The sequence below is a fragment of the Centrocercus urophasianus genome, unplaced genomic scaffold (assembly GCF_019232065.1).
Source record: "Centrocercus urophasianus isolate 14NV4802_14NV808 unplaced genomic scaffold, USGS_Curo_1.0 seq_15, whole genome shotgun sequence".
NCBI classification, from domain to species: Eukaryota; Metazoa; Chordata; class Aves; order Galliformes; family Phasianidae; genus Centrocercus; species Centrocercus urophasianus.
Window position 1 is genome coordinate 13,170,237 of NW_024884697.1, and position 23,617 is coordinate 13,193,853.

Below are 23,617 nucleotides of genomic sequence, written 5' to 3' on the forward strand. Positions count from 1 at the left end.
TCAAGAATATCCACAACTGAGTAGCTCATTGAACAAATATTTTGCTTGATCCAGTGCCCTCAGTGTGTGCCCTCAATGCCTCTTTGATGTGAGTTGAAACACATTCAACTCACTGATTCTAGATTTGAATTGTCTCCTGGCGTGATGGTGAGGCCCTGGCACAGCTGCCCATAGAGCTGTGGGTGCCCCATCCCTGCAGGCGCTCAGGGCCAGGTTGGATGGGGCCCTTGGCAGCCTGAGCTGGTGGGGGGCAGCCAGCCCAGGGCAGGGGTTGGAGTTGGGGGGCTTCAAAGGTCCCTTCCAATCCAAACCATTCTGTGATGATTCTACAAGGACACACACTTCACTTTACAACCGCAAAATGTTTATTGGGTTGTCCTGCACACCTAACACAGAGCAGCTGCTGGCGTAGCTCGCAGTGCTTAGCAGGTCTGACTTTTTCAGCCCGTCTTATCTCTAAGCCAAAGTTACAGCAGGACCACCCAGGAGCTCATTCTCTCCGATCCCCTCGAGCAAACCAGAAACCGCAGCCATCTGCGGCTGCAGGTGTGACTCGAAGATCCTATGGGTTCTGAACCACGTCTGCCTGCAGCTGGTGACGTTCAGAGAGCAGCTCCCGGGGCCGCAAGCCCGCCGGGCGAGCGCTTTGAAATGCAGCCTCGGGACAGAGGGGCCGTGGGGCTGGGAGGGCCGCTCCGGGGAGCGCCGGCCCGGGGCAGGGCAAAGCCCGGGGGCGGACGGAGGCGTCACCCGGCTCGGCCCGGAGCCGGCAGTCCGTGTCTCCCCATAAATAAACGCTCCCGGCAGTATAAATGCCGCATGTGGAGGCGGCGGTGGGGCCTCGTCGCTTCAGGACGCGGACAGCGCCGCACCGCGGGGCCTGGCCGGGCCGCGTGCAGAGCCGTGCCACCAGGGGGTGCCGGAGCGGGAGCGGGAGCGGGATCCGCTCGTCCGCCACCTCAGGCGGGGCCATGGCAGCGGGCGTGCGGGCGGATGAGCCGCTGGCGGAGCTCAGCCACTACGTGGTGGCGCGGCCCATCTACAGCGAGGCGGGCTTCCAGGAGGAGAACGAGCGGCTGCCGCCGCCGCCGCCTCCCACGCTCCTTGAGCGGGCGCGGGCGGTCTGCAGGTGGGTGTGGGCGGGCGGCGGCCGCGCTCCTCCGCGGGTCCGGGAGCTGTGGGAGCCTCTAGGGGGACCGCAGGGGCGGCGCGGTGCTGCCGGCGTCCGACTGCGCGGCTCAGCTTCTCCGCACCGAAGCGCGTGGGCACAGCCGCACGCGGCGCTTCCCAAGGAGTTTGGGGCACCGACAGGTGCCTCGTCCTGGAAGAAACCACCTCTGGCTCCTGAAGCATGTATAGTAAAGCATGTATAGCCCCTCTTGTTTGTTTTTCTTCCTGTCGGTTTCTCTGAGGGCTTTCTTGGTTGTTTTTTCTCGGAAAAACTTTCTTGGTTGTTTTCTGTCACAGCTTCTGCAGCTACTTTGTGTCAGGACTTTCTGGGTCGTTTTATGCCAAAGATTTATTGGTTGCTTTCTGTCAGAACTTGAGGACCACAGAAATGGTCCAAGGGATGGAACACCACCCTGTGAGGACGGGCGGAGAGCTGGGGCTGCTCAGCCTGCAGAAGAGAAGGCTGTGAGGTGACCTGAGAGCAGCCTTTTAGTATCTAATGGGGGATATAGGAAAGAAGGGGACAGACTCTGTAGCAAGGTCTGTGGTGGTAGACAGGGGGAAATGGTTTCAAACTAAAAGAGGGGAGATTTAGGCTGCATACAAAATTTTTTTACAGTGAGTTGGTGAGGCACTGGAACAGGCTGCCCAGAGAGGTAGCAGATGCCCAGTCCTTGGAGATATTCAGTGTCAGGCTCTGGGTTCTGACAGAGCTCTGAGCACCTGATCGAGCTGTAGGTGTCCCTGTTCACTGCACAGGAGTTGGACCAGATGACCTTTAAGGATCCCTTCCAACTCAAATGACCCTATGACTCTATGAACTTTCTTGGATGCTTTCTGTCAGGGTGTCTTTCTGTCATTCTTCTTTGGTTCCTTTCAGACTGCAGCTCCGTGCAGTCTGTGCATAACTTGTTTTCTCACAGCTGTTCAAGAAAAAAGGCCTTCAGGATCACCAAGTCCTTCCTGCCCATCCTGGAGTGGCTTCCCAACTACCGGTTGAAGGAGTGGTTGGTCAATGACATCATCTCAGGGGTCAGCACTGGCCTCGTTGCCACCCTGCAAGGTACGCCCTCACGCACGGCTCTCTGATGTTACGCAGATGGAATTACAAATCTGAGACTTGTTATTTAATACTAGATATTAGGTATTATCAATAAATAATTAAAGCTTTTGATTTAGCCCTTTTTTCTCTGCCTGGCTAGAAGATCTGAACTTCCTTTGATATGCCATCAAGATGTAATTAACTTCTTTTACCCCATCTTTTTACTCAAAGAACATTTTTTCAAATATTTTGGTAATTTTAATTATGTTGTGATGGATCAGTTAGGTCATGAGCCTGTAGTTCTTCTGCAGCTGCCTATGAAAACCGAATTATGCCCCCCAAATAGTGCAGTCTTGACGTGTGCTTTCCTTTGAAATGTTACTCACAGGATTGTTTGGGTGTCTGCAAGAAAACAGTCCTCACTGAGGTACGTGGTGCTGTATTCACATTTAAGAAGTGATAAACTTGATGGATATTTACAGTACATGGTTTACAAGAGAAGCACTCAGCAGATGGACAAGTAGAAAAGAGGCAGAAATAAGCAGTAATTTGTGAAACTATGCTAGTAAAGTTGGGCTTAACGTGGTGCCCTTCTCATAAGCAGGTCTAGCTGTAACCCTGCTGTCAGCCAGCACATTCATTTCTTTCAACTCAGTGTTGCTGACAATTCTTCAGGACTGGGGCAGGTGAAGTAAACTGTGTTGATCTCACATTTTCCCTCAGTGGAAATTGGGTGCTTACACAAGTAGGCAAAGATTGGAGAGACTACACTGAAATAAAGAAAAAGTACTTTGCTTCCTTGCCAAATGCAAGTATTCCTTACTGCCTCTTGCCTTGGAGCATGCTAGAAAGGCAGACGAGAAGTGGTACGAACTCTGTGATTTAAAAATATAAATGTTATAATTCTGAAATACCAAATCATCAGATACTGGGAAAACTGACCAAAATGGTTGCAAAAAAAAAAAAAAAAAAAAAAAAAGTCTTTTGGGATCCTAAAATGCCCCAAATCCCTAACTTCCAGCAGTTTTAAATGTCACTTGAAGACCTCCCACCCGCCTAGCAGCACAACCAGGTCTTCAGCCTTTTTGAGCTCTGCCATAGTTTTGTGTTATCAATGCAGAATATTACAGTCTGCAATAGGAGCTAAAGGACCTGATACTGATAACATCCTCCTTTTCTTCTCTTGCTGTGTTGAAGTTGGCAAGTTGCTTGAGTTTACTAAGTGAGAAGATCAGAGGATCAAATCTCTTAAATTTGGGTGATTTATTTTTGGTTATTAAGTTCATGAACTGATACCTGACAAAAAGACAAAGGCCTGATTTTCAGATGGGTGAGTGTTCTGAATCATTATTGGTATAGTACAATAATTTAGAGAGTATGCTTGAAAATTCTATCTATAAATTGAGCATTTCAGTTTCTCACTTGTTTCTCAAAGGCAGACTGCTTGAACTTCACATTTGAGACAATGCTTTATGCCACTTACGCAGATATAGGCACATCTTTCAGTAGTAACTCATCTAAGTACTAATGTGGGATGTACAGTCATTTACAGTCACTGGTACTTACGTGTGTATCTGCAACTGATTTACAGATCAAAAAACATTCTAATTTGTCCCTGGATAAACGGAACAAATCCTCCTGAAAGTCCATTCTAGACAAGATAGTAGTTTGCTGAGTGATTTTAAGTGCGGTATTTTGTTCACGTATCATTTCAGGTTTGGCATATGCTTTACTGGTGGCAGTTCCTGTTGGATATGGCCTCTATTCTGCCTTTTTCCCCATCCTGACATACTTTTTCCTGGGAACATCAAGACACATATCAGTTGGTAACCGCATATGTTCAAGTTACAGTAAATTAACTACTACAAGATGTTAATTCTTACTGTGAATATTACTATTTCATATAAGACAGATACTTTCTAAACCATATTGGTTGTGCTGAATATTATTATTGGTGGGCTTGGGGGACTTAAGACTTATTTCTTCTCTGTACAGACAGCTAACTTCAGTTGTGCCAACGCATGCCTTTTGCTTGCATTTATGCTGAAGTTTAAATCTTGTCTTTGGCTACACTATGCCAGAAATTACAGGATAAAGTCTGCCTCATTGGGCAGTAAGAAGAGACATTTAGTCTATCAGCTAAAGCTCAAGATGGCTAAAACAGATCTCTTAGTCTTCTCCACAAGCCTTCCTTGCTACATCCTTTTTGATCACTGTGGACAGTATCACCTTCTTGCCTGTCGCGGAGACCCAGAACCTGTGTTTCTACTCCAGCCTCGCTCTAGGTCCTCACATCAAGGCTATGGGTAAACCTCATTGATTCCTTCTGAATACTTTCTCTAAAATACTTTTTCTCTGTCAGTTCTCATTTTTAAAATATGTTACAGCTTGATCACCGAATTGTCTTTTTCTCCCCTCTAACAAATAGAGCCTTACCTCATTCACATCCACCAATGCTGGATTGTTTTTCTCTCACAAAGCTTTGGCACGATATTATGGTTTCTCATTAACTTTCTTTGTGGAATCAAATACATCTGCATGTTGTCTCTACTTTCTGTCTTCCACCCACCAGATCACCTCTGCTCTCCAGCTCTGAACTCTTTTCTCTACTTATGTTGACATCTCTACTTCCTACGTTTTCCACTCGTTTTTATACTTTCTCCAGTATGCTTACTTGTCAAGTGTACTTTTCTTTATCTGTAAAATTAACTTATCCTTCTTTAAGACATTTTATGATGTTTTCCTTTTCTGTATAATTTTAGTAAAAACTACAGCAAATCTGATTGCTTTTAGATTGTGTTTTGCTGACATGATGATCATTTACTATCTCTGTATCTTGCCCGAAGTATAGTTTCAGTCATCTTAAGCCGATGTAATACCAAACTACTGCCAAAAAGGGCAATCTTTTCCCCCAGTGTCTTTTCCTGCCACCACTGTTGTGCTGGATTCCTGACCATGCAGCCATGTGGCAATCTGCACCAGTGCATTCATTCAGCTGAACCTATCTGTGTCTGAAAAAAGAGTGAATCAAAACGTTGTTTTCAGATGGATAAGTTTCTCTTGTGAGTGGTGCTGGGCCACAGAACTGCTGATGCAGATACAAGGGAGATGGTCAGGATATGCCACCCTGTTTTGCCTTGCTATACCCCTAAATTGGCATGAGCAAAACACGAAACTGAACCTCTGTGTATAACAGTTTTGTTCAGGATGGAATTGTATCTCTGTGTCGTTTTTGCAGTGCTGTGGATTCTGGCCCTTTCTTCCTCCTCTTTCTCCTATGGAGTAATGTACCCCAGTTAAAATATTAAATTATATTTCTGATTTAGAATTTTCTTGTCTAGTCTGATAAGTGCTTCCTTTTGATGCATATTAAACTTCAGTATGTTCTGTTTGTCATTACAGGTCCATTCCCTGTAGTCAGTTTGATGGTGGGATCAGTTGTATTGAGCATGGCCCCTGATGACAATTTTCTCATAGATGGCAGTAATGCTACAGGGACTAATGATACTGAGATACTGATAGACACTGACTCCAGAGATGCCCAGAGAGTGCTGATTGCCAGCACCCTCACATTTCTGGTTGGAATTTTACAGGTAAAATAGTTGTCTTGAGGACACAAATTGATACTGCTTTAATTTTAATGGGAAAACATACACCACTGAAGTACATGCCATGGCAGCGAGTCTTTTTCCTGTAGTAAAACACATAAATGAGGAAAAGACTTCTCAAACTCTGGAGAGCTTTTGGGATTTTATTCTTACCCTGAGCAAAGTTGGTGGCAGCATGATGGGGAGCACAAACAGCAGAATAGCATTGTGATTGGAGACCAACAGACCTGCATGAAACTAAATGGAGCGTCCTTTCACACAGCTCTTCAGGTGTCCTTTCTTTCCCTGGATGGCACGATGTTAAGCTACATTAATCTTCAGTGGGGGAAGATGCTCTTAAGACTACCTCAACAAAAATAAAAGAGTGAAACTTAAGATATTGCCAAATAATAGTTTAGATCGTACTGCTTAGCAAGCTGTTACTCTTCATGATTTTTCCAGGTGGCATTTGGAGTTTTTCAGATTGGTTTCATTGTGAGGTACCTCGGAGATCCACTAGTTGGGGGATTCACAACTGCAGCTGCTTTTCAAGTGTTCGTATCACAGTTGAAAATAGTCTTAAATGTTTCAACTAAAAACTATAATGGTGTCCTTTCCATAATATATGTAAGTATACCCTTATAATTTGTTTTGGGTTTGTGCCAGAATTTTTGCATAATTATTTATCTTCTGCTTCCATTTCATACAGGAGTGCTTCTTGTATCTGTGTAACTGTGGGGCATTCATTTAGTTCTCACTCACTCTCAGGAAGATCTGCAGGTGTTCATTTATAGCTGTGTGGCTCTCAAGAGCCGTTGTCTTACTTTCCCAGATCATAACAGGCTAATTGTCATGACATAGTCTATTTCGGGCAGAGCATTCTTTTTCACATAAAATTTAAAAATAATTATGCAGCAAAACAGTTTTTCTTCTCTGCGTTATCACTTCTGGAGGCTGTTTCCCTCCCAGCCCATGCCTCTTGTCTTAATGGGAAGCTCCCAAAGCTGACTAGTCCCCAGCCTCTTAAACCATCCTGGTCAAAGGCATCTTTTTCCATTTCATGTTGTAGCCATATCTGTGACTATCTACAGAAGGATGTGGATTTGCACCCCGTGGCCAGGTACCTGCTGGTTAGCTAAGGTGAGGCTAAAACTTGTCGCAACTCCATTTGTTAATCTTAGAGGAAATGATCAAATGGAGAAACGTTTTGGCCGTGTTACAGGAATACTGAACTCCTAGAGGTTCTCGTATTACAGAGTCATCTCCTTCCCCAGGGAAATTATTGAGAGTTCTTTCACTGACGTTGCCGTTAAGCTGTTCAGGTGCACAGTATTTTAGATCTTCCATAGCTCTTTGCATTAGAATAACAGATTTCTAAAAGAGACTGCTGTAGAACAGAGAAGTTACTGGCAGATTTTATATTTCTGTTCAGACAAACCAGGCAAGAAAAAGTGTGTTAGATATCTATATTGGTAAAAGTAGTCTGAATGTGATTGCAAATAACAAGAAAAATATTTAGAAAAAAAAATCTGGTGGAGTACTTGGAAAAAAACGATATTATTTTATGGGCCCTTTAACCATTGAAAACTCTTCCCTCAAGCAATAGAAAATTAGATAAGACACAGCACAACACACACAATGATGGACAATTGATCCAGCAAGTTTTTCTCTCTGTTTGTTGTTGTTTTTTGTTTAATGGTTGTTGAAGGTTGGTGCATCTAGTAGAAAGTGCTTTTGAAAAAGAATTACATGGCTCTTGCACTTCCTGCAAGCCTGTATGGAGTGCTGACTTTTTATGCTGAAGCTCGGGGCTTCTGCATTCCGGTAGGTGAGCTGGGTGGAAGTGTTTGCAGATGTGTGCAGAGCAAATAAATCGTGATTTCTGGTCTGCTTAACCAGAGACTTGTTATGTCAGCTTCAACAAGTCTTGGACCTGCCTCAGCAGTGGTGTGTAACAAATTGCAGCACTGAGCATCTGACATTGGCAGAATTCATAACCTCCAGCTAGGAGCCCCTTGTTTCCCTGTAAAATATGGCAGAGGCAGACATGTAATAAGAATGGGATTAGTGGTAAGCACTACAACAGGCAAGAAGTGCCTCTCAAAAAAAGAGACATCTGATTCATTGCTTCAGGAAGGGTTCTCCTTTAGCTTAGAAAACATAGCTACTTATGCACTTCAGTGTTTTATTTCAAACCAAGGAGTTTTTATTGTGATGGAAGTGGTACCGCAGCTGCAGTCCTCCCTTTGCCAGGAGGCAAGAAGTCTATTTGGAACCTTTTTTCCACCAGATTGTTCTTCACTGTGCATAGAATAGTCAGATTTTCTTGGAAGTAAGTGCCGAGTGAGAATCACCTCCTAGGAGCAGAGAGGAGATAGATGGGAGAACCTCCAATTGGTGTGTTTTCTCTGATCAGCCCTTCCTGTTTTCTCTGTACACTTAGAAGTAATACTTTTTTTCGTGTTTGTATAAACACTGTACAGCCATAAATGTCAGCTTCGCAGACTGCTGTTTGCTATAAACAATGGGACCAAGCAAGGACATAGGAAGGGTAGATGAGGGAGCTGCCTGTCGTTCTGCAGCTGCGAGTGCTCCAGCCTGAAGCTGACTTCTGTTGGGAACAGGGTTAACACACCACAAGGTGAGGCTTTGCAACCACTTTTCTCAAATGCAGGACTTGCCGCAGCCGGGTGGGATCCACGCTGCCGTGCTCATTGCCTGGGTGTCAGTAATGAAGACTGGGAATTTGTAATGCACGCCCTATGCACTGGGCATTTCAGCAATTAGAGTTTTGCTCTCATTTGAATAAAGAGGATCTTTTGCTTTTTGTAAAGGGAGGAAATTACAGATCTTCCTATCTTTCCTCTAAGATAGAGGTAAAACACAGGTAGGGTTTAGCTTTTGCTATTAAGCCTTAGTTTTCTAAAGAACAGGAAGCAGAAGCCCAGTTTACAGTTTTTCTGTTAAAAACACCACAACATCCAGCCACTAATTGTGTAGCAGTTTGATAGTTCATCAGACAAAGTCATCCTCAAACTCCTCCAGGCTTGAGCAAAGGAGCAGGCAACATTTGACCTCCTCCAAAACCCCATCTGCCTGGGCTGCCCTGTGAGTGTTGGTGTGTTTTCACATATTTCAAGTGCACATGTTGTAACTTTTATTTTTCAGACTCTCGTTGAAACGTTTGAAAACATTGGTACCACCAACGTTGCAGATCTTATTGCTGGACTGCTCACCATTTTTGTCTGCATGGTAGTTAAAGAAATAAACGACCGATTCAAACACAAGATTCCTATACCGATACCAATAGAAGTTATTGTGGTAAGCAAAGGAGCACTAAAAAAAACCAAACTGACAGTAGCTGAAATAGGTGGGACTGGCTACAGAAGAACAAGACCTTTTCAAGTATTAAAACTCGTTTTGTTTGATTACAGACAATAGTAGCCACTGGCATTTCATATGCTGCTGACTTGGAAAAAAAATATAATGCAGGCATTGTTAAGAACATTCCAAGAGGGTGAGTGCCTTTGTTTTTTGGGACATAGGTATTATTTTAATTGGCTAACAATGACAGTGATAAGATAGAAGATATAAAAGAGATACTGAAAGCTGTAATCTGAATTTGGAAGTCAGATTCCTGGGACAGCTTCTGGAGATGTCCTGAGTTTTAATTCTGGCCCTGTCATTCATGTCACCTAATTATGCTGCCTACTTCTTCTTCCTCTGTAAAATAGGCTTAGAAATGTTCACCTGATTCACGAGGTTCGTCTAAGAATTAGTTGTTTTGTGTTCCTGAAGTGAATATAGGTGTATTGAAAACAGAACAAATAATTTAAAGGATTTTAAATAATGAAATTCTATTTCTCTGTAGATTAAATTGCTAATAAACCTGAGTTAGTCCACTGCAGTTCATATTCATGCTGTTATCCCAATCAATATTGTCACTTACATAGTCATAGGAGCAAGTATACTGAGGATTACACTGGTAGAGACTTTCACTTGAAAGATTCAGAGCATTTCACAGTAGTAACCTTCACATTCCATTTGGTATTCAGGCCTTGATTAATTAAAATTTGTGGAAACGCAGTAGGGGATAAAATGTTTTTGAGGTCTTCCATTGAAGTATGTTAACAACAATATGAAGTGTCATTAACATATTTATGTAATTCATCATATCGTTCAGTATTTCCTTTATTCCATTCTTCAGAAATGTACTTTTTCACTTTGCTATCATGTTCTCATGCTGAGAACAATGGGAGCTTTGTTGCTGAGAAAAAGAATCAGGATTTTGGCTATGATGAACTAGATAAGCGTGTTCTGTATGTCAGTGGGCTGTTTCCACCTGTTTATTAACTTGAAACACTACACTTCATATTATAAGCAACCTGCATGCCTCTACCTCAGACTTTACTAAGAACATAATTAGATCAAAGTTGATAATACTAACGTGTTTTCTAAATGCTAGATTTTTGCCTCCTGAAGCTCCAGATGTCAGCATGTTTTCCCAGATGATAGCATCCTCCTTTTCTATTGCTATTGTTGCTTATGCTATTGCGGTTTCTGTGGGGAAAGTATATGCAACCAAGTATGACTATGCCATTAATGGAAACCAGGTACGTACAACCAAACTGGTTTGTGAATGTGGGCAATGCAAGGTTCACAGTAACTTAAGTGCCAAAGAAGTATTTTTCCAAGAAATTTATAGTCTGATGGCAGAAATTCTTGAATAGCTGAAAAAAAACCAAACCCAAAAGCTATGAATTTTTCAGATACAAACGGCTAGGCTTAGCTGTGAATGATGGACAAATAGCTTATGTGAACTGGATAAGTTAAAATAGCATCATAAAAGCAGGTAGTAAAATCATATTGAAGGACAGTCTGGTACTACTATGTGCCAGTGTTTATTTTGTCTCAATGGATTCAAAGATTGTTAAGATCTGCAAGTGGTGGGAACTGTATTTCTAGCATTTTCATGGAGAACACAGCTGTTACACAGGAGTAGGTATGCATCATCTCAGTCTGTTCCGTCAAAGAATGCGACTTTATAATCCTGCTCTTATAATTAGAGCTTACGGAAAGCTTTATTTTAGAGAAAAATAGGGAGAGAGTCAAAATCAAATCTTAAATTATATTTTTAAACATTTGTTGTGAGTGGAAGGCTCCTGTGATTCTCTCAGCTTGGTGGAAACAGCATTTCTGTCAATTACATGAGATTGCAGGCAGCTCCCAAGTGCCTCATTTCCCAGCAGAGGAATGGCCCGGATCCCAGGACATAAAGCTCCCAGGGTCCTTGTCACTTGAGCAGAACAACCAGCATTGGTAGGTGCCAGCATCTGTGACCCTGGGGCAAACTTATGAGAACGCTGCCTGGGACTCAGCATGAGTTCTTTGGGATGTTCAGAAGGAAAAACTTCTGGCTCAACTAGAAGTTTTCAGTGAAACTGTGTTGTGGATTTTTTATTTTTTTTTTTTAAGCTCCTGATTAGTTCCACTAATAATACAATGTTTTGTGTTAATTAAAGGCTTGTCTAAACTCAGACTGTTGCACTGATTAAAATCACTTGTGTAGAATGTGATACTTCAGAGTTAAATTTATACTAGTCCTTTTTGTTGATGTGATTATGCTAAAGTAGTTGTTAGCAATGTTACTTTTGCTAGCATTGTTGGAAATAAGCTGTAAAAGCCTTTATTCTAAGCTATGCCCATATGAAGGGGAGTATACTGATGTCTTGTGTTGGTTTCTAAGCACATGTGGTTACACTGGCAGAAGAGAAATTTGTGTCAGCGTTTAACGGCAGACACTGATCTAGACTCTTCTCAATATTTCAGTGCTACCCACTTTATTCCAAAAACTACTGTCATTCTCCATTGCAAAAGCAGCTTCAGGAATCATTATTTACAGTATCACCTAATTACGTTTCAGGAGTTTATTGCCTTTGGGATCAGCAACATTTTTTCTGGTGCCTTTTCTTGTTTTGTTGCAACTACTGCTCTTTCACGGACTGCAGTCCAAGAAAGTACTGGTGGAAAGACTCAGGTAATGACTTCTTCTTACTAGTACTGTGCCCAGGTGAGTTTAATATTGCATGGGGATGAAAATAATCCTAAAATGGTTGCATCGCTGGCACGTAAAATGCCCCAGGTATCTCAGCTAGCAGATCGTGCTCTGGTCCTGCATCATTTTTGGTAGCTCTGCCAGAAGAGGGCAATCAAGTTTTACATAGGAAGATTGACATTAGGGGTCCAAAATCCTTCAAGCGTAATGCCCCAGAATTTCATTACCAGTTAAGGCGCTGAGTTTGTCCCATCTGGAATTCAGCATGAGGAAGTCCTCTCCCAGATGCCTGTGAAATACTTAAGCCCCTGTATGTTTGCCTGAGCAGCCCTGCTGTATCTGCCCACATGCCGTCTTTCTGATATTCTGCATGCTCCTCCTCTGTTCGACAGAGCCCTCACACTTATTTAGCAGTGGAGAAATGCAGGATATCCAACAGCCCCGCTTCCAGCTGACACGCAGACTCTGCTCCTTTAATCTCTCTGTGCAACTCAACCCCCTCAAGAGCTACTACCTTGTGTGCAGCTGTTTGCGCTACCTGCTTAATTGAATTCCCTCTGTGTTAGCTGAACTGTGTAATGATTGCCCATGTATGCCTAAACACAGTAGCATTTTGGCAGGTCTCCTTGTTCCTAAAGAAATGTAATGTCCAACTACTTGTGTGCCCTAGGAACAAGTACTCTGTAATCCTGGAAACATAAAATACGATCTTAATGTGCTCATCTCCTATAAACACTCTGTCCTCCACAGGTTGCTGGTATAATCTCAGCTGGAATTGTTTTGATTGCCATTGTTGCCCTGGGGAAATTGCTGGAGCCCTTACAAAAGGTACTGTATTTGTTCTCTGCAGCATAGCCACCAGCGCTGATCAGATCCGAACGCTTAGCTTCAATGGACAGGATAACAGCCCTGTTAGATGTTGTGCTGATTGATTACAGAGGAGGTTCAGGTTTGCAGTGCAGAATGATGAACACTTTGTAAACAGAAAACTGAAAGAAGATTAAAATATCTTAATAAGCATCTTTGCTTCTGAATAACACATTTTTACCATTTTTCTTCATAGTCTGTGCTGGCAGCTGTAGTCATAGCTAACTTGAAAGGGATGTTCATGCAAGTGTTTGATGTTCCCCGCCTGTGGAAACAGAATAAAGTAGATGCTGTAAGTCAGCTAATTTTTTCTTTTCCCCCTAACGTTCTTATATCTTTTTCTTTCGCCTTTTAGTGTCACCTAAGATTCTCCTAACTACTACATCAACAGCATTTTATAGCATTAGCGTCAGGAAACTTTAGATTTGCTAATGCAAACCAGTATTGTATGTGACCTCAAAACATACATGCCGTGAGATCAGGTGAAAAATCCCCATTTTAGAGTTTTACACATTTTTATCTTTATCCTTTTTGTTTCCTATACCCCACAGTAAGAAAGCCTGTGCACTGATAAGTCCTTCATAGCGATTACCATAGTTTACTGCAATCTTGTGTTTAGAGGACTTGAAAATTAGAATAAGAATGGTTGGTGGCCACCTTTAGCATTCTGCTTTGATCCTCTGTACAGTTTAAATGGGCCAGAAAAGATGACATTTTATTCATTCATGCATATATGTTTAATTTGTTACTATATTAGTATCCCACTTGCCTGGATAACCTCAGATGGTCCTTACAAAATATGTTTTTTTGCTGTAGCAAGAAAATCCAACCTAGAATCCAAGCTAGAAAGTGGATTCATTTGGTGTACAAAGGGATATATGAACAGAGTCTTCTTACAAACCTTACCTCAGAGTACATGCTGACATCTTCCACTGGGATTTCTGTGAAACAGCCCCTCAATGTGGATCCCAAGGAAGGATTGCATGAAAAGTATTTTGTGTATTCAGTCCCTACTACAGTCAGATTTTACCGCCGGGTGTCTTTGGGCACTACCTGCTTTAGGTAAATCTGAATTTATTTGGTCAGTTATTTAAGTCCTCTTGGTAAGTAAAAGATCCCACTTCCTTGAGTAAGAAGTGTGTGCACTCAGCTTTGGGTGGGATTAGGTCCATTGCACGTTCTGCCTGGGCAGTGATGCAGGGAGTAACTGAGGAGTGCACTTCAACTGTTCTGCCCGAATATTCACTGGAGACTTTAGAGAGTGCTATCAACCTGCTAGCATGAAATAACTCTCCTTGGAACAGTTCTGATTCCTGGACTTCACTGAGGAGCCCCCTTTCCTCTCTATACACCTAATCTCTGATTTTTAAAAGTGAGGTTAGTAAAAACAGCTGCCATCAGAAAGAAGAAAATGCAATGGTTCATGGTATCCCCTTTAATTTCACTGAGTTAACTAAATATTTGAAAAACGTCTGTATGTTAAAAGTAATTTCCTAAAAGCTAACCATGTCTAATAAGATAGTGATGGAAATAAGTATCTTGGAGGAAGATGAAGACTTTTCTGAGCAAGTCAGCTGATTGCCAGCATGCTTTGATGATTTTCAAGGTTAAATTCTTCTGCTACTCTTACTGTCCGGTGTAGTGAATCTTTAAAGTGACCAGGAACACTGTGTCATAATTAATAGACTTTATTATTTCCTCTCCAGATGATCTGGGTTTTTACATGTGTAGCATCCATCATTCTGGGACTTGATTTGGGATTACTTGCTGGCCTTTTGTTTGGATTGCTGACAATTGTGCTGAGAGTTCAGTTGTAAGTAACACAGGATCAGAAATAATCGTTAGTGTTATACCATGAAAAAGAAAGACTGTGCTGAAAAGGAAGGGGATTTGTGGCAGAAAATCTTCTTGGGCTTACCAAGATTTTTAAGTGGAAATCTTCAGAACAAAACAATATTTGTGTGCTGTCATTTAAAAATTACACTGCGTTTGTGGTTGCTCTAAGAACATGTGGAAGTGGAATGATGAAAAACGTTGGCTTTGCAGAATCTCATTTGACCATCTCGTTACATTTTCTTGATCTTTGTTTTTTTTTTCTGAAAATACCACATACCTGCTTTCCTTCAGCCTGGAGTTCAGAAAGTATGATTGACAGCAGTACCAAAGTATAGTTGCTCTGTCAGCAACTGCATAAAAGTAGAGCCTTCCAAAAGTGGCTACAGAGTGGTAGGTTATAAAATCCACTAACTTAAAATTTGCTACAATTTTAAAAAATTTAGTTGGAGGCTGCAAACTGTTTTGGTTTGCAAATCCAAAGAAAAAGCACTGGACAACAAGCTTTAAGTAATCTGAAGATGACGTAAATGTTTTCATTGAGTAAAAAGTAACTCATGTTTTCAGTCTTTTTTTTTTTCTTTTTTTTTTTTCTCGTTCAAACAAAAATAAGGTGCTTTTAATACATCTTCCTAGTTTGGGAAACAATTGAAACAAACTGTTCATCCAGATCTACATAAAAATGTCTGAGATGAAAGTACCATGTCTTTAGAAATAACACTTCCGTATAACTGAGAAAAGTACAGTGATACAAAACCAAGATACAAGACTTTCCAAAGGAAGCTATTATTTTGGTAGAAGAAGGCAGAATACAAGTGTCTGTGACAGTTTGTGAAGCAATCACTTCAGTCTGCTGAATGGCTAAGAATGATGTTTACTGTCACCATCTTTTTGTTTCTGTTAGTCCTTCATGGGGTGGCTTTGGGAACATTCCTGGCACAGACATCTACAAGAAGGTCAAGAACTACAAAAGTGTAAGTAATGCTGAGTTGCTTCCTTTCGATCTACAAGTGTAGTACAGAGTTGTGCCTTGCCAGTTACTGACAAGTTGAATTTGAAAGTGGAGTGCTTGATGATAATAATTTTCAGCATTACATTCTTCATCTTGCTCAAGATGGTTGGTCCATATTGCATGCAGGGCTATAAGCATCTAAAAATGGAATCAGCAAAGGGATCCCATTTTTTGTGTGTGTGAATTACCTGTGTAATTAACTGTTGAAACAGTTGAACTGCTTCTTAGTAGCCACAATGTAGTTTTTGCTGCTTGATCTTGCATTCTTTGGCAATAGGCTGTAGAACCAGAGGGTGTGAAGATCCTCAAGTTTTCAAGTCCAATTTTTTATGCTAACATCGATGGACTGAAAAGAAGCCTCAAATCCACAGTAAGTGATATGTGATGGTTTTGGGAGCTACCTAACTGCTTTGGGTTTTCCTTAGAGTTATATCTAGGTGAAATTAAATCATTTTGATGTTTTGATCCTTCTTCTGTAGGTGGGATTTGATGCAGTCAGGGTGTACAATAAGAGACTCAAAGCACTGAGGAAGATACAAAAACTGATCAAGAAAGGGAAGTTAAAAGCTACTAAGGTAAAATTATTTTTTTCCTCCTACTCTTTTGCAAGGGATTACTTCTAGAGCTTATTATTTGAGAGCTCTTCTGTACTCATCTTTAAAATAGAGATGAAGGAAGACTGATCACTTCAGCAGAAAGACTGGGACCTGCAGGGCATCTAGCAGAGCACTACACATATTGCCAGACCACAAGATGGAGGCAGCTGTGACAGTCATAGTGTTAACGGCAGAGGAAGTGACAGATTCCCTGATCTTACCTCCACCCCTCCCCACCTCAGATTATCTCTGTGCAGAAAAAGCACTGGCACTTCTGTTTGTACATGGTGTTATTATCTAGCTTCTTGTGCACAGATAAAGTGACTTGTAGACATAATCTTCCAGCTCCTCCTCTGAATATACACTGCTGTAGGTAAATGCTTGCAGGAGTGAAAAGGTACAGATAACCTTCTAAATCTCCAGAGGTAAAAGTTCAGAATGAGTATTCTGCTGCCAGTGCTCTCAGTTCACAATGCAATATTTCTGTATGTATTCCACTTCATGACGGAAGTTAAATGCTCTGTTATGTGACATCCCAACTTTTGACCAAGTCATTTTGCCGTGTTAGCATATGTGGTAATTCTAATTCAAAGTTGGGTTCGAATTCAGTATACCAGTCTTTAAATGTTTCATTAAAATAGAACTTTTGAGGAAGGGAGTAGCTCCAAGATTTTCTATTATTATTATTGATAGTGGCCTTTTTGCAGGAAGATGCTCTGTTAGCACAGTAAAAACGAGGAAAGGAAATATACTGCACAGAGGAAAAGGTAGTTCATTCACTCTATCTTGTTTTTAAATTCTTGGATACAATATTGTTCTCATTCATTCCTGAAGCAGAAGTTATCACACAAAAAGTATTTCCTGTAAGCTCAAACCTTTTTCTGTGATTAAATTATATATTTCACATATTATCTGCACATTAGAACGGCATCATCAGTGAGCCTGGCATTAGTAATGAAGCTTTTGAGACTGATGAGGAGCCTGAAGACAACGAAGATCTTAAAGTTCCCACCAAAGAAGTGGAGATCCAAGTAGACTGGAATTCAGAACTGCCAGTCAAAGTAAACATCCCCAAGGTGCCCATCCACAGCCTCATTCTTGATTTTGGAGCAGTAACCTTCTTGGATATTGTAGCTGTGAGATCAATAAGAACGGTAAGGGCATTATTTCTGATGTTCTATGGAAATTAATCTAGCCAGCAGTATGTAAATCAAGAGTTGTTTTTAGAAGGCTGTTGTTAAAAATATCTTTAAAACTAGGAACAGGTAGAATATTGGTATGTGCATACTTCAGGTGAAAATAAAACAAAAAATCTGGAGGTTGCATGGTCAGGTACTCCAAAATGAGTACTGTAAAATGTGGGACCCTTGTATGCACGCATTATGACATTTTAGTTGTATATTTTCTTTCCACATGCCTCCTGTTTTAATCTGGGCACAGAATGATACTCACTCAACACAAAGGTAGTAAATATCTTACCATCAGTTTTAGTTGTTAGCCACGAGATTTATTTCTCCCATACTACTTAAGCTATAAAAGAAGGAATCATTATCATTTATCTTTTTTTTTAGTATCTTCTGCATTTGATATAGGAGTGCATCATCAACATTAGTTTATCTTCACACATTAGTCTGAGGTCATAAAATGATGATGTTCCTAGTTTAGGGAGAGGAAAATGAGGTGAAGAGATAAGTCACAACCTGTAGGACCAGACTGTTTAGTCTTTTATTATACTTTCTGTGTTCAGATTACTGATTTCACTAACTTCAAGTTCTAAATGGGGCTGCTTATCCCATCTGTAAAACAAATATGAGATTACCAAGATTCTGGATTATCAATAAGCAGAAATTGTAGCAATTAGCAATCACCTCTGAAAATGCTTTTTGCAGAGACCCACCTGCCATCAAGGAGCCAGGAGTAGCATTCAGTCATAGCATTTTAACCAACTGAAATTCAGGAATGTGGCGTGACTTGGTTCAGCCCTAGTTTTGTTTCAGTTCCAGCTTTGGAGACAAATGAGATTATGGGTTCCACAGATGCAACTCTTTCCATAAGCGGCCATTTCAACCAAGAATCCGTCCATCTGGTGCATTATGTGAGGGAAAACCTCTGCAAGAAAAAAACTGCGTGTGCCAATGAGAGACTGTATCATATCACTCAAGGCAAATGAAGGTTTCCCAGGCCTACAGAGTCTCACTTGAAGAGACATGATTTTTCATATTATGAAAACAGAAACAGAACTTTAATAATAAACAGCAATGCATGCATGTGTAAAATGAATGGTTTTACTAACATAGCCAAAGATTGGCCATGTCAGCAGACAGGTACTTAATTAGTAGGTCTTAAAGTATCACAAAGTTTAGCAATTCCTTTTCACTATGAATAAAGAAAACATGAAATTTTGAGTGAAGGTGCTAAGAAACAAATGAAAAGCACGTGTGCACAGATGTCGATATATTACATATATTACATATATTACATATATTACATATATCAACATACATACACATCTATGTGCTTTGTCCTTACAGACTTCATTTACTTGTGTCTTTGTTGCAAACCCTTTTTAGATTATTAGAGAGTTTGAGAGAATTGATGTGAGAGTGTACTTCGCTTCATCTCAAGGTAAACTTTCAAATCTATCACTTGTGCAAAGAATAAAATATGGATGAGAAGGGATCTCTAGATGGGATTGTGGAAGCAGGTTTTTTTCTAATAAAAAATGTGAATTATCACACTGACAACCATGGTGGGCTGTTCTGGGATGCAAGGAATAATATGATTTTAAAAAAATGTGGAAATTAAAATGTAAGTAATTAACAAGTAAAAAACATGGCCCGTTATTTATTTGGCTGCATATTTGATTTCTAATAACTGCAGCCATGTATTTTGACATTTATTTAATTACTTCAAATTGTATTAACCTGCAATTTTTTTTATTTTTATTTTTTTAATTCAGACAACCTTATATCTCAATTGGAACGAAGTGCCTTCTTTGATGACATTGTCAGAAAAGACATATTCTTCCTGACTGTCCATGATGCTGTGCTCTACATCCGGAATCAAATGGCATACAATGACAACCAGGATCCCATATTTGAGAAGGTAAGGCTATCTAGTAGTACATTTCACTTCCTTCCATTATCTAGCATTCATCCTTGCAATTTCTCTTACAGCACGCCACATATGAAAACTAGACATAGAACTGTACACTACATAGAACATGTAGTACAAAAAAAAAAAAAAAAGTAAGAATCTAATAACTTGGACAGCTTCTGTAGTACATGAATACTTTGCTGTTCAAAGTGTGTGTCTCTCGGCCCCCGGATCTTGGTAGTGAAATGAACATGAGAAGCAGGATGTGAGGGGAACTCTTCATCCTAAAACTTCTTTTCTAGCTTCTGCCATCTGGCAGCATAAGAACTTCCTCAGCTGGAAGTTGCATTTGCACCACTGCTTTTAATCATCACAGGTGGAGTTTTCTTTGATGTGTTGGTTCTTGTCCTTTTGGAACCTATTTACACATTTTGGCATGATACTATCCTGTGGAGATGAGTCCTGTAATTTCACATGTGTTATGTGACATACATTTCCTTGTGTTTGTTTTAAGCCTATTGGATCTCTGTATTGTTAACTGGAATTAATAATCTTTCCCTATTCTCTTTCCCAGCACCATTAATAATTTGGTATAACTCCTTCATAAAAGTTGGAGTCCCATTCTACTTCGTGTGAGTGTATGCAGTTCTTCCAGGATAGTGACCATTCCTACTGCCCTCCTCTGTGCACGTTCTAGTTGTACATTTTAGTTGCACATTCTAGTTGTTCTGGTTTTCAAGACAAACAGAACATCCTGTGATGTTTAAAGATGTGGCCTTACATTATGAAAACAGCCTGATAGTGTTTTTGTTTCTTTGCACCACAATTCCTTCCCTAACAATCCCTATTGTAGTGTTACAAATAAATGGTATCTAACATCAACATTAGGGATAAATAACTAGGAGAAGATCCTTATAAAAATAAGGAAAAATGTTGCTAATTTTGCTTACTATCCAGGATCTAGACTTTTTTACTGTAGCATAGTAGAGACTAACATTTTGACAGAGCTATACAGCAGTTAGAGACAGATTCTGCTTTTATTATTTTTACAAACCTGTAACTGGTAATATGAGAGAGACATTACCAAAAGCTTTCCAACATACACATTTCTCTCAGCTTTGTCAAAGAACAGTGAACAACAGACTTGTAAGACTGTTGTTGTTGAATTTATATAGAGATAATTCAGAATAATAAATCAACGTCAGTAATACAGAAAACATGTAACTCATCATGCTTCCTTCTTTCTACTAAGATTTCACTCATGCAAGAATCTAAAGAACCTATAGAATTCACAGAAACAATCCGGCCTGCTGATGAGCTTGATGTTCAGGAAGAGGTATGGACTTTCAGATCTGAATGTATCTGTTATCTATAGAATACTGCTGGTTTTATTCCTTTATAGCACTAGCCATGCTGTTAGGCCTGTAGAACCAAACCCTCAATGCTCTCCTTCTTCATAAATAAATACCCACCCTGGCCACCTGGATGTCAATGCTTAGCGGAGCAATTCAAGTTGTTGGCTTTTTTCTTTTTTTGAGATGTTGCAGATTATAGTTTACAATAGTGTGCAACACCTCCCGATCTCTGTCACTTTAGGACTACCTCTAGGACTGCATAGGACATACAAAGGCTTCAAGCATCCAAGCCCAAAATAACAGGCAGCCTCCCCCATTCATTTCTTCTAGAACACAATGGACATCTTCCATAAATTAAGCGTTTTACAGGAAGCTGTAGTTGCACAGGACCAGATGTCTTCAAACCTGCATCTTCCCGAATTGTCCAATGCAGACACAAGTCAAAGGGCAGTTGCTTCAAACAGGCCTTTCACAGTTACCCTCAGTGAGGCTGCATTGAACATAGTCCCAGTGGAGTTAACATACACACAAACTTTTTATTTTTCCAAGTGGTGCATGCTCAGAACTAACTGTTTCTCTCCACCCTCTCAATGTTTCACTAGGCTATGCGCAGACTTGCATCATGAAGATGGACTGCTGACCGTCTTACTGCAATATTTATGCACCAGTACTATTCAAGCATTTTCTGCAATGAAACCAATCTTGGCACTTGAAGAAAACAATGATTCTTTGTCTGAATGATACAGATCTCTAGAATTCTCCAAATTTTAGCTAATACTATCTCTGAAGTATTCTGGACCTTGATTCAGCAAGCACTTTCCATGTGACACATTGGAAAAAAAAATCAGAAGACTGTTATGAAACGTATTCAGTTCTGGGGCTAGTCAGGCAGAAGGTGCATTGCATTGGTATGTCAGTGTGCACAGGAAGAAAAGCTGCTTTGTGCTCCGCCCTCGGAAGTTGAAGAGAAGTTGAAGATCTTTGGATCACAGGCCTTCTGCTATGTATTTGCACAACGTCTAGTGAGAGGGTGAGAGTCCTAGCCGGCCAAGGTTTGGCCATTCTAGAAAATTTGTGCAACCATCTTGAGAAGCATACCTGGATTGTTCTTTCCAGGCAGTTCCTTAAATTGCTACAGGGTGATGGATAGCTGAAATGGGTGACAGCCACATGAACAGGAAACTGCACTGAACCACAAAAAAAAAAAAACTTTGAATACAGTAACCTTCGTTAGCAAATATGTTTGGATATGGGTTCATTAGCTCTGTATTAAGCCCACTGTAGCAAATCATGCACCACTATTAATGATTTTCCCTAAAATGAACTATATACAGCAGATGATTTTGGCTATATATCTTCCATCAAGAGATAGATTGGGACCCAGACTGAATCAATGAAAACCTTAGTTCTCAAGTACTTAATGGGTTATTTAATGGATGCTACTGAATGCAAGTAAGAGAGTCAAAATGTCACCTAGTATAAAGGTTTTTAACTATGAAATATAGAAGTTTAAGTAGTTTAATGAATGATTCTATTTTTATATAGCATATTTTTTTCTTTTAATATTCTGCATCAAACTGCTGCTGTTCTTTTGCAGGACATGTATAGACATTTAACAGTCCATAATGCACAAGTGCAATAATTTACAGAAGATAAGGGAGCTGAACTTTAATCCTTATTTTAGAACTATATAAAATAGTTATGCAGTAAATCAGTGATCTTAATTTCATGAAGAAACATTTGTTTGATGGAAAATGGACTGCTACCTTAATATTTTAGCACTATATTATTTTTTAATGGAAAAACAAACACAAAAAAAACAACAAATCTTTGCACAATGAGGGAATATATAATAGCAGAAGTATAAGAAATGTCCAGGTATAATGTCCCCTCAGTATTTAAGCTTCCCAGTTCTTGGCATTTACGTTGATATTTGTTAAGTTCCTTATTTGATAACATCAGAGAACTTTTCCGATATCATACTGCACTGAGAAAATTTTTGCTGCAAGTAAGGTTAGTGGAAAATCTCAGGTGAAAAGCTAAGCACTAAGTATGTTATTCTGCCCTACAGACCTGAGTGAACTCCATTAAGATCTTTTTTAAAAACCTACAAATTTCAATCAATTGGACAAGATCCTCACATAGTGGGTAGAGGCATCAAACTGACATCTTTATTCCCTAATAAATGCAAAAAACTTCAGTTCTAATGACAATCGGTGTCATTTTTCATTTCAAATGCAATGGGGGTTTGATCCTCAAAGGTGCTGCTGTTACAGACCAAGCCAGTGAAAACATGCCTTTTTATTTACTGTCAGGCAAATGCCCTTTGTGTGCCAGACTGGCATCTCCATGAGCTGAAACTAGGCACATGCTTAGGAGCCAAGCCAGACTGACCTGCACCTCCTGAGAGGGAAGTCTTGCTTCATATTTACATTAATGCCGAGGCTCAGGCTGGGACTTGACAGTGTGTGCTCTTAGCACTACCCATCTTCAGTCTTCCCCCTTCCCTGGCAGTGTAACTAAGGAGCTTGGCTCTTCTGCAACATCACTGACAAAGCTTCTGTCAGGCCACGGCCCCAGTCTGTATTAACCTGAAATATAAAGCACAATTGCCAGTGTGTGCAGCAGGACAAGGCCAGTAGCATTTCTCAGAGGCTGTATTGCTTTTCTGAAGCCCTGTATCGCTTTTTTAAAGCTGTACTGCTTTTCCTTAGCCCTGCAGAGAAGGACCTGGGGGTCCTGGTGGATGAAAAGCTTAACATGAGCCAGCAGTGTGTTCCTGCAGCTCAGAAGGCAAATGGTATCCTGGGCTCCATCAGAAGAGGGGTGGCCAGCAGGGACAGGGAGGTGATTGTCCCTCTCTACTCTGCTCTTGGGAGGCCCCATCTGGAATACTGTGAACAGGTCTAGGGTCCCCAGTACAAGAAAGACGGGCTGTTGGAGGGGGTCCAGAAGAGGGCCACAGATGATCAGAGGGCTGCAACACCTCACATACAAAGGCAGA

At 40.7% G+C, this 23,617-nt stretch overlaps 1 protein-coding gene across 1 annotated transcript; it reads left to right on the forward strand.

Moving 5' to 3' along the window:
• Positions 1 to 971: 971 nt before the first annotated feature.
• On the forward strand, positions 972 to 22,823 carry SLC26A4 (solute carrier family 26 member 4). Its single transcript, XM_042816341.1, has 20 exons — positions 972 to 1,129; positions 2,094 to 2,233; positions 3,928 to 4,038; positions 5,615 to 5,805; positions 6,262 to 6,426; positions 8,968 to 9,120; positions 9,234 to 9,316; positions 10,265 to 10,412; positions 11,723 to 11,836; positions 12,605 to 12,682; positions 12,918 to 13,013; positions 14,428 to 14,534; positions 15,459 to 15,528; positions 15,844 to 15,936; positions 16,046 to 16,141; positions 17,086 to 17,316; positions 18,733 to 18,787; positions 19,122 to 19,267; positions 20,511 to 20,594; positions 21,216 to 22,823. Exons 1-20 carry the CDS (start codon positions 972 to 974, stop codon positions 21,237 to 21,239), a joined length of 2,343 nt encoding a protein of 780 aa, XP_042672275.1. The 3' UTR covers positions 21,240 to 22,823.
• The last annotated feature ends 794 nt before the right edge of the window (positions 22,824 to 23,617 follow it).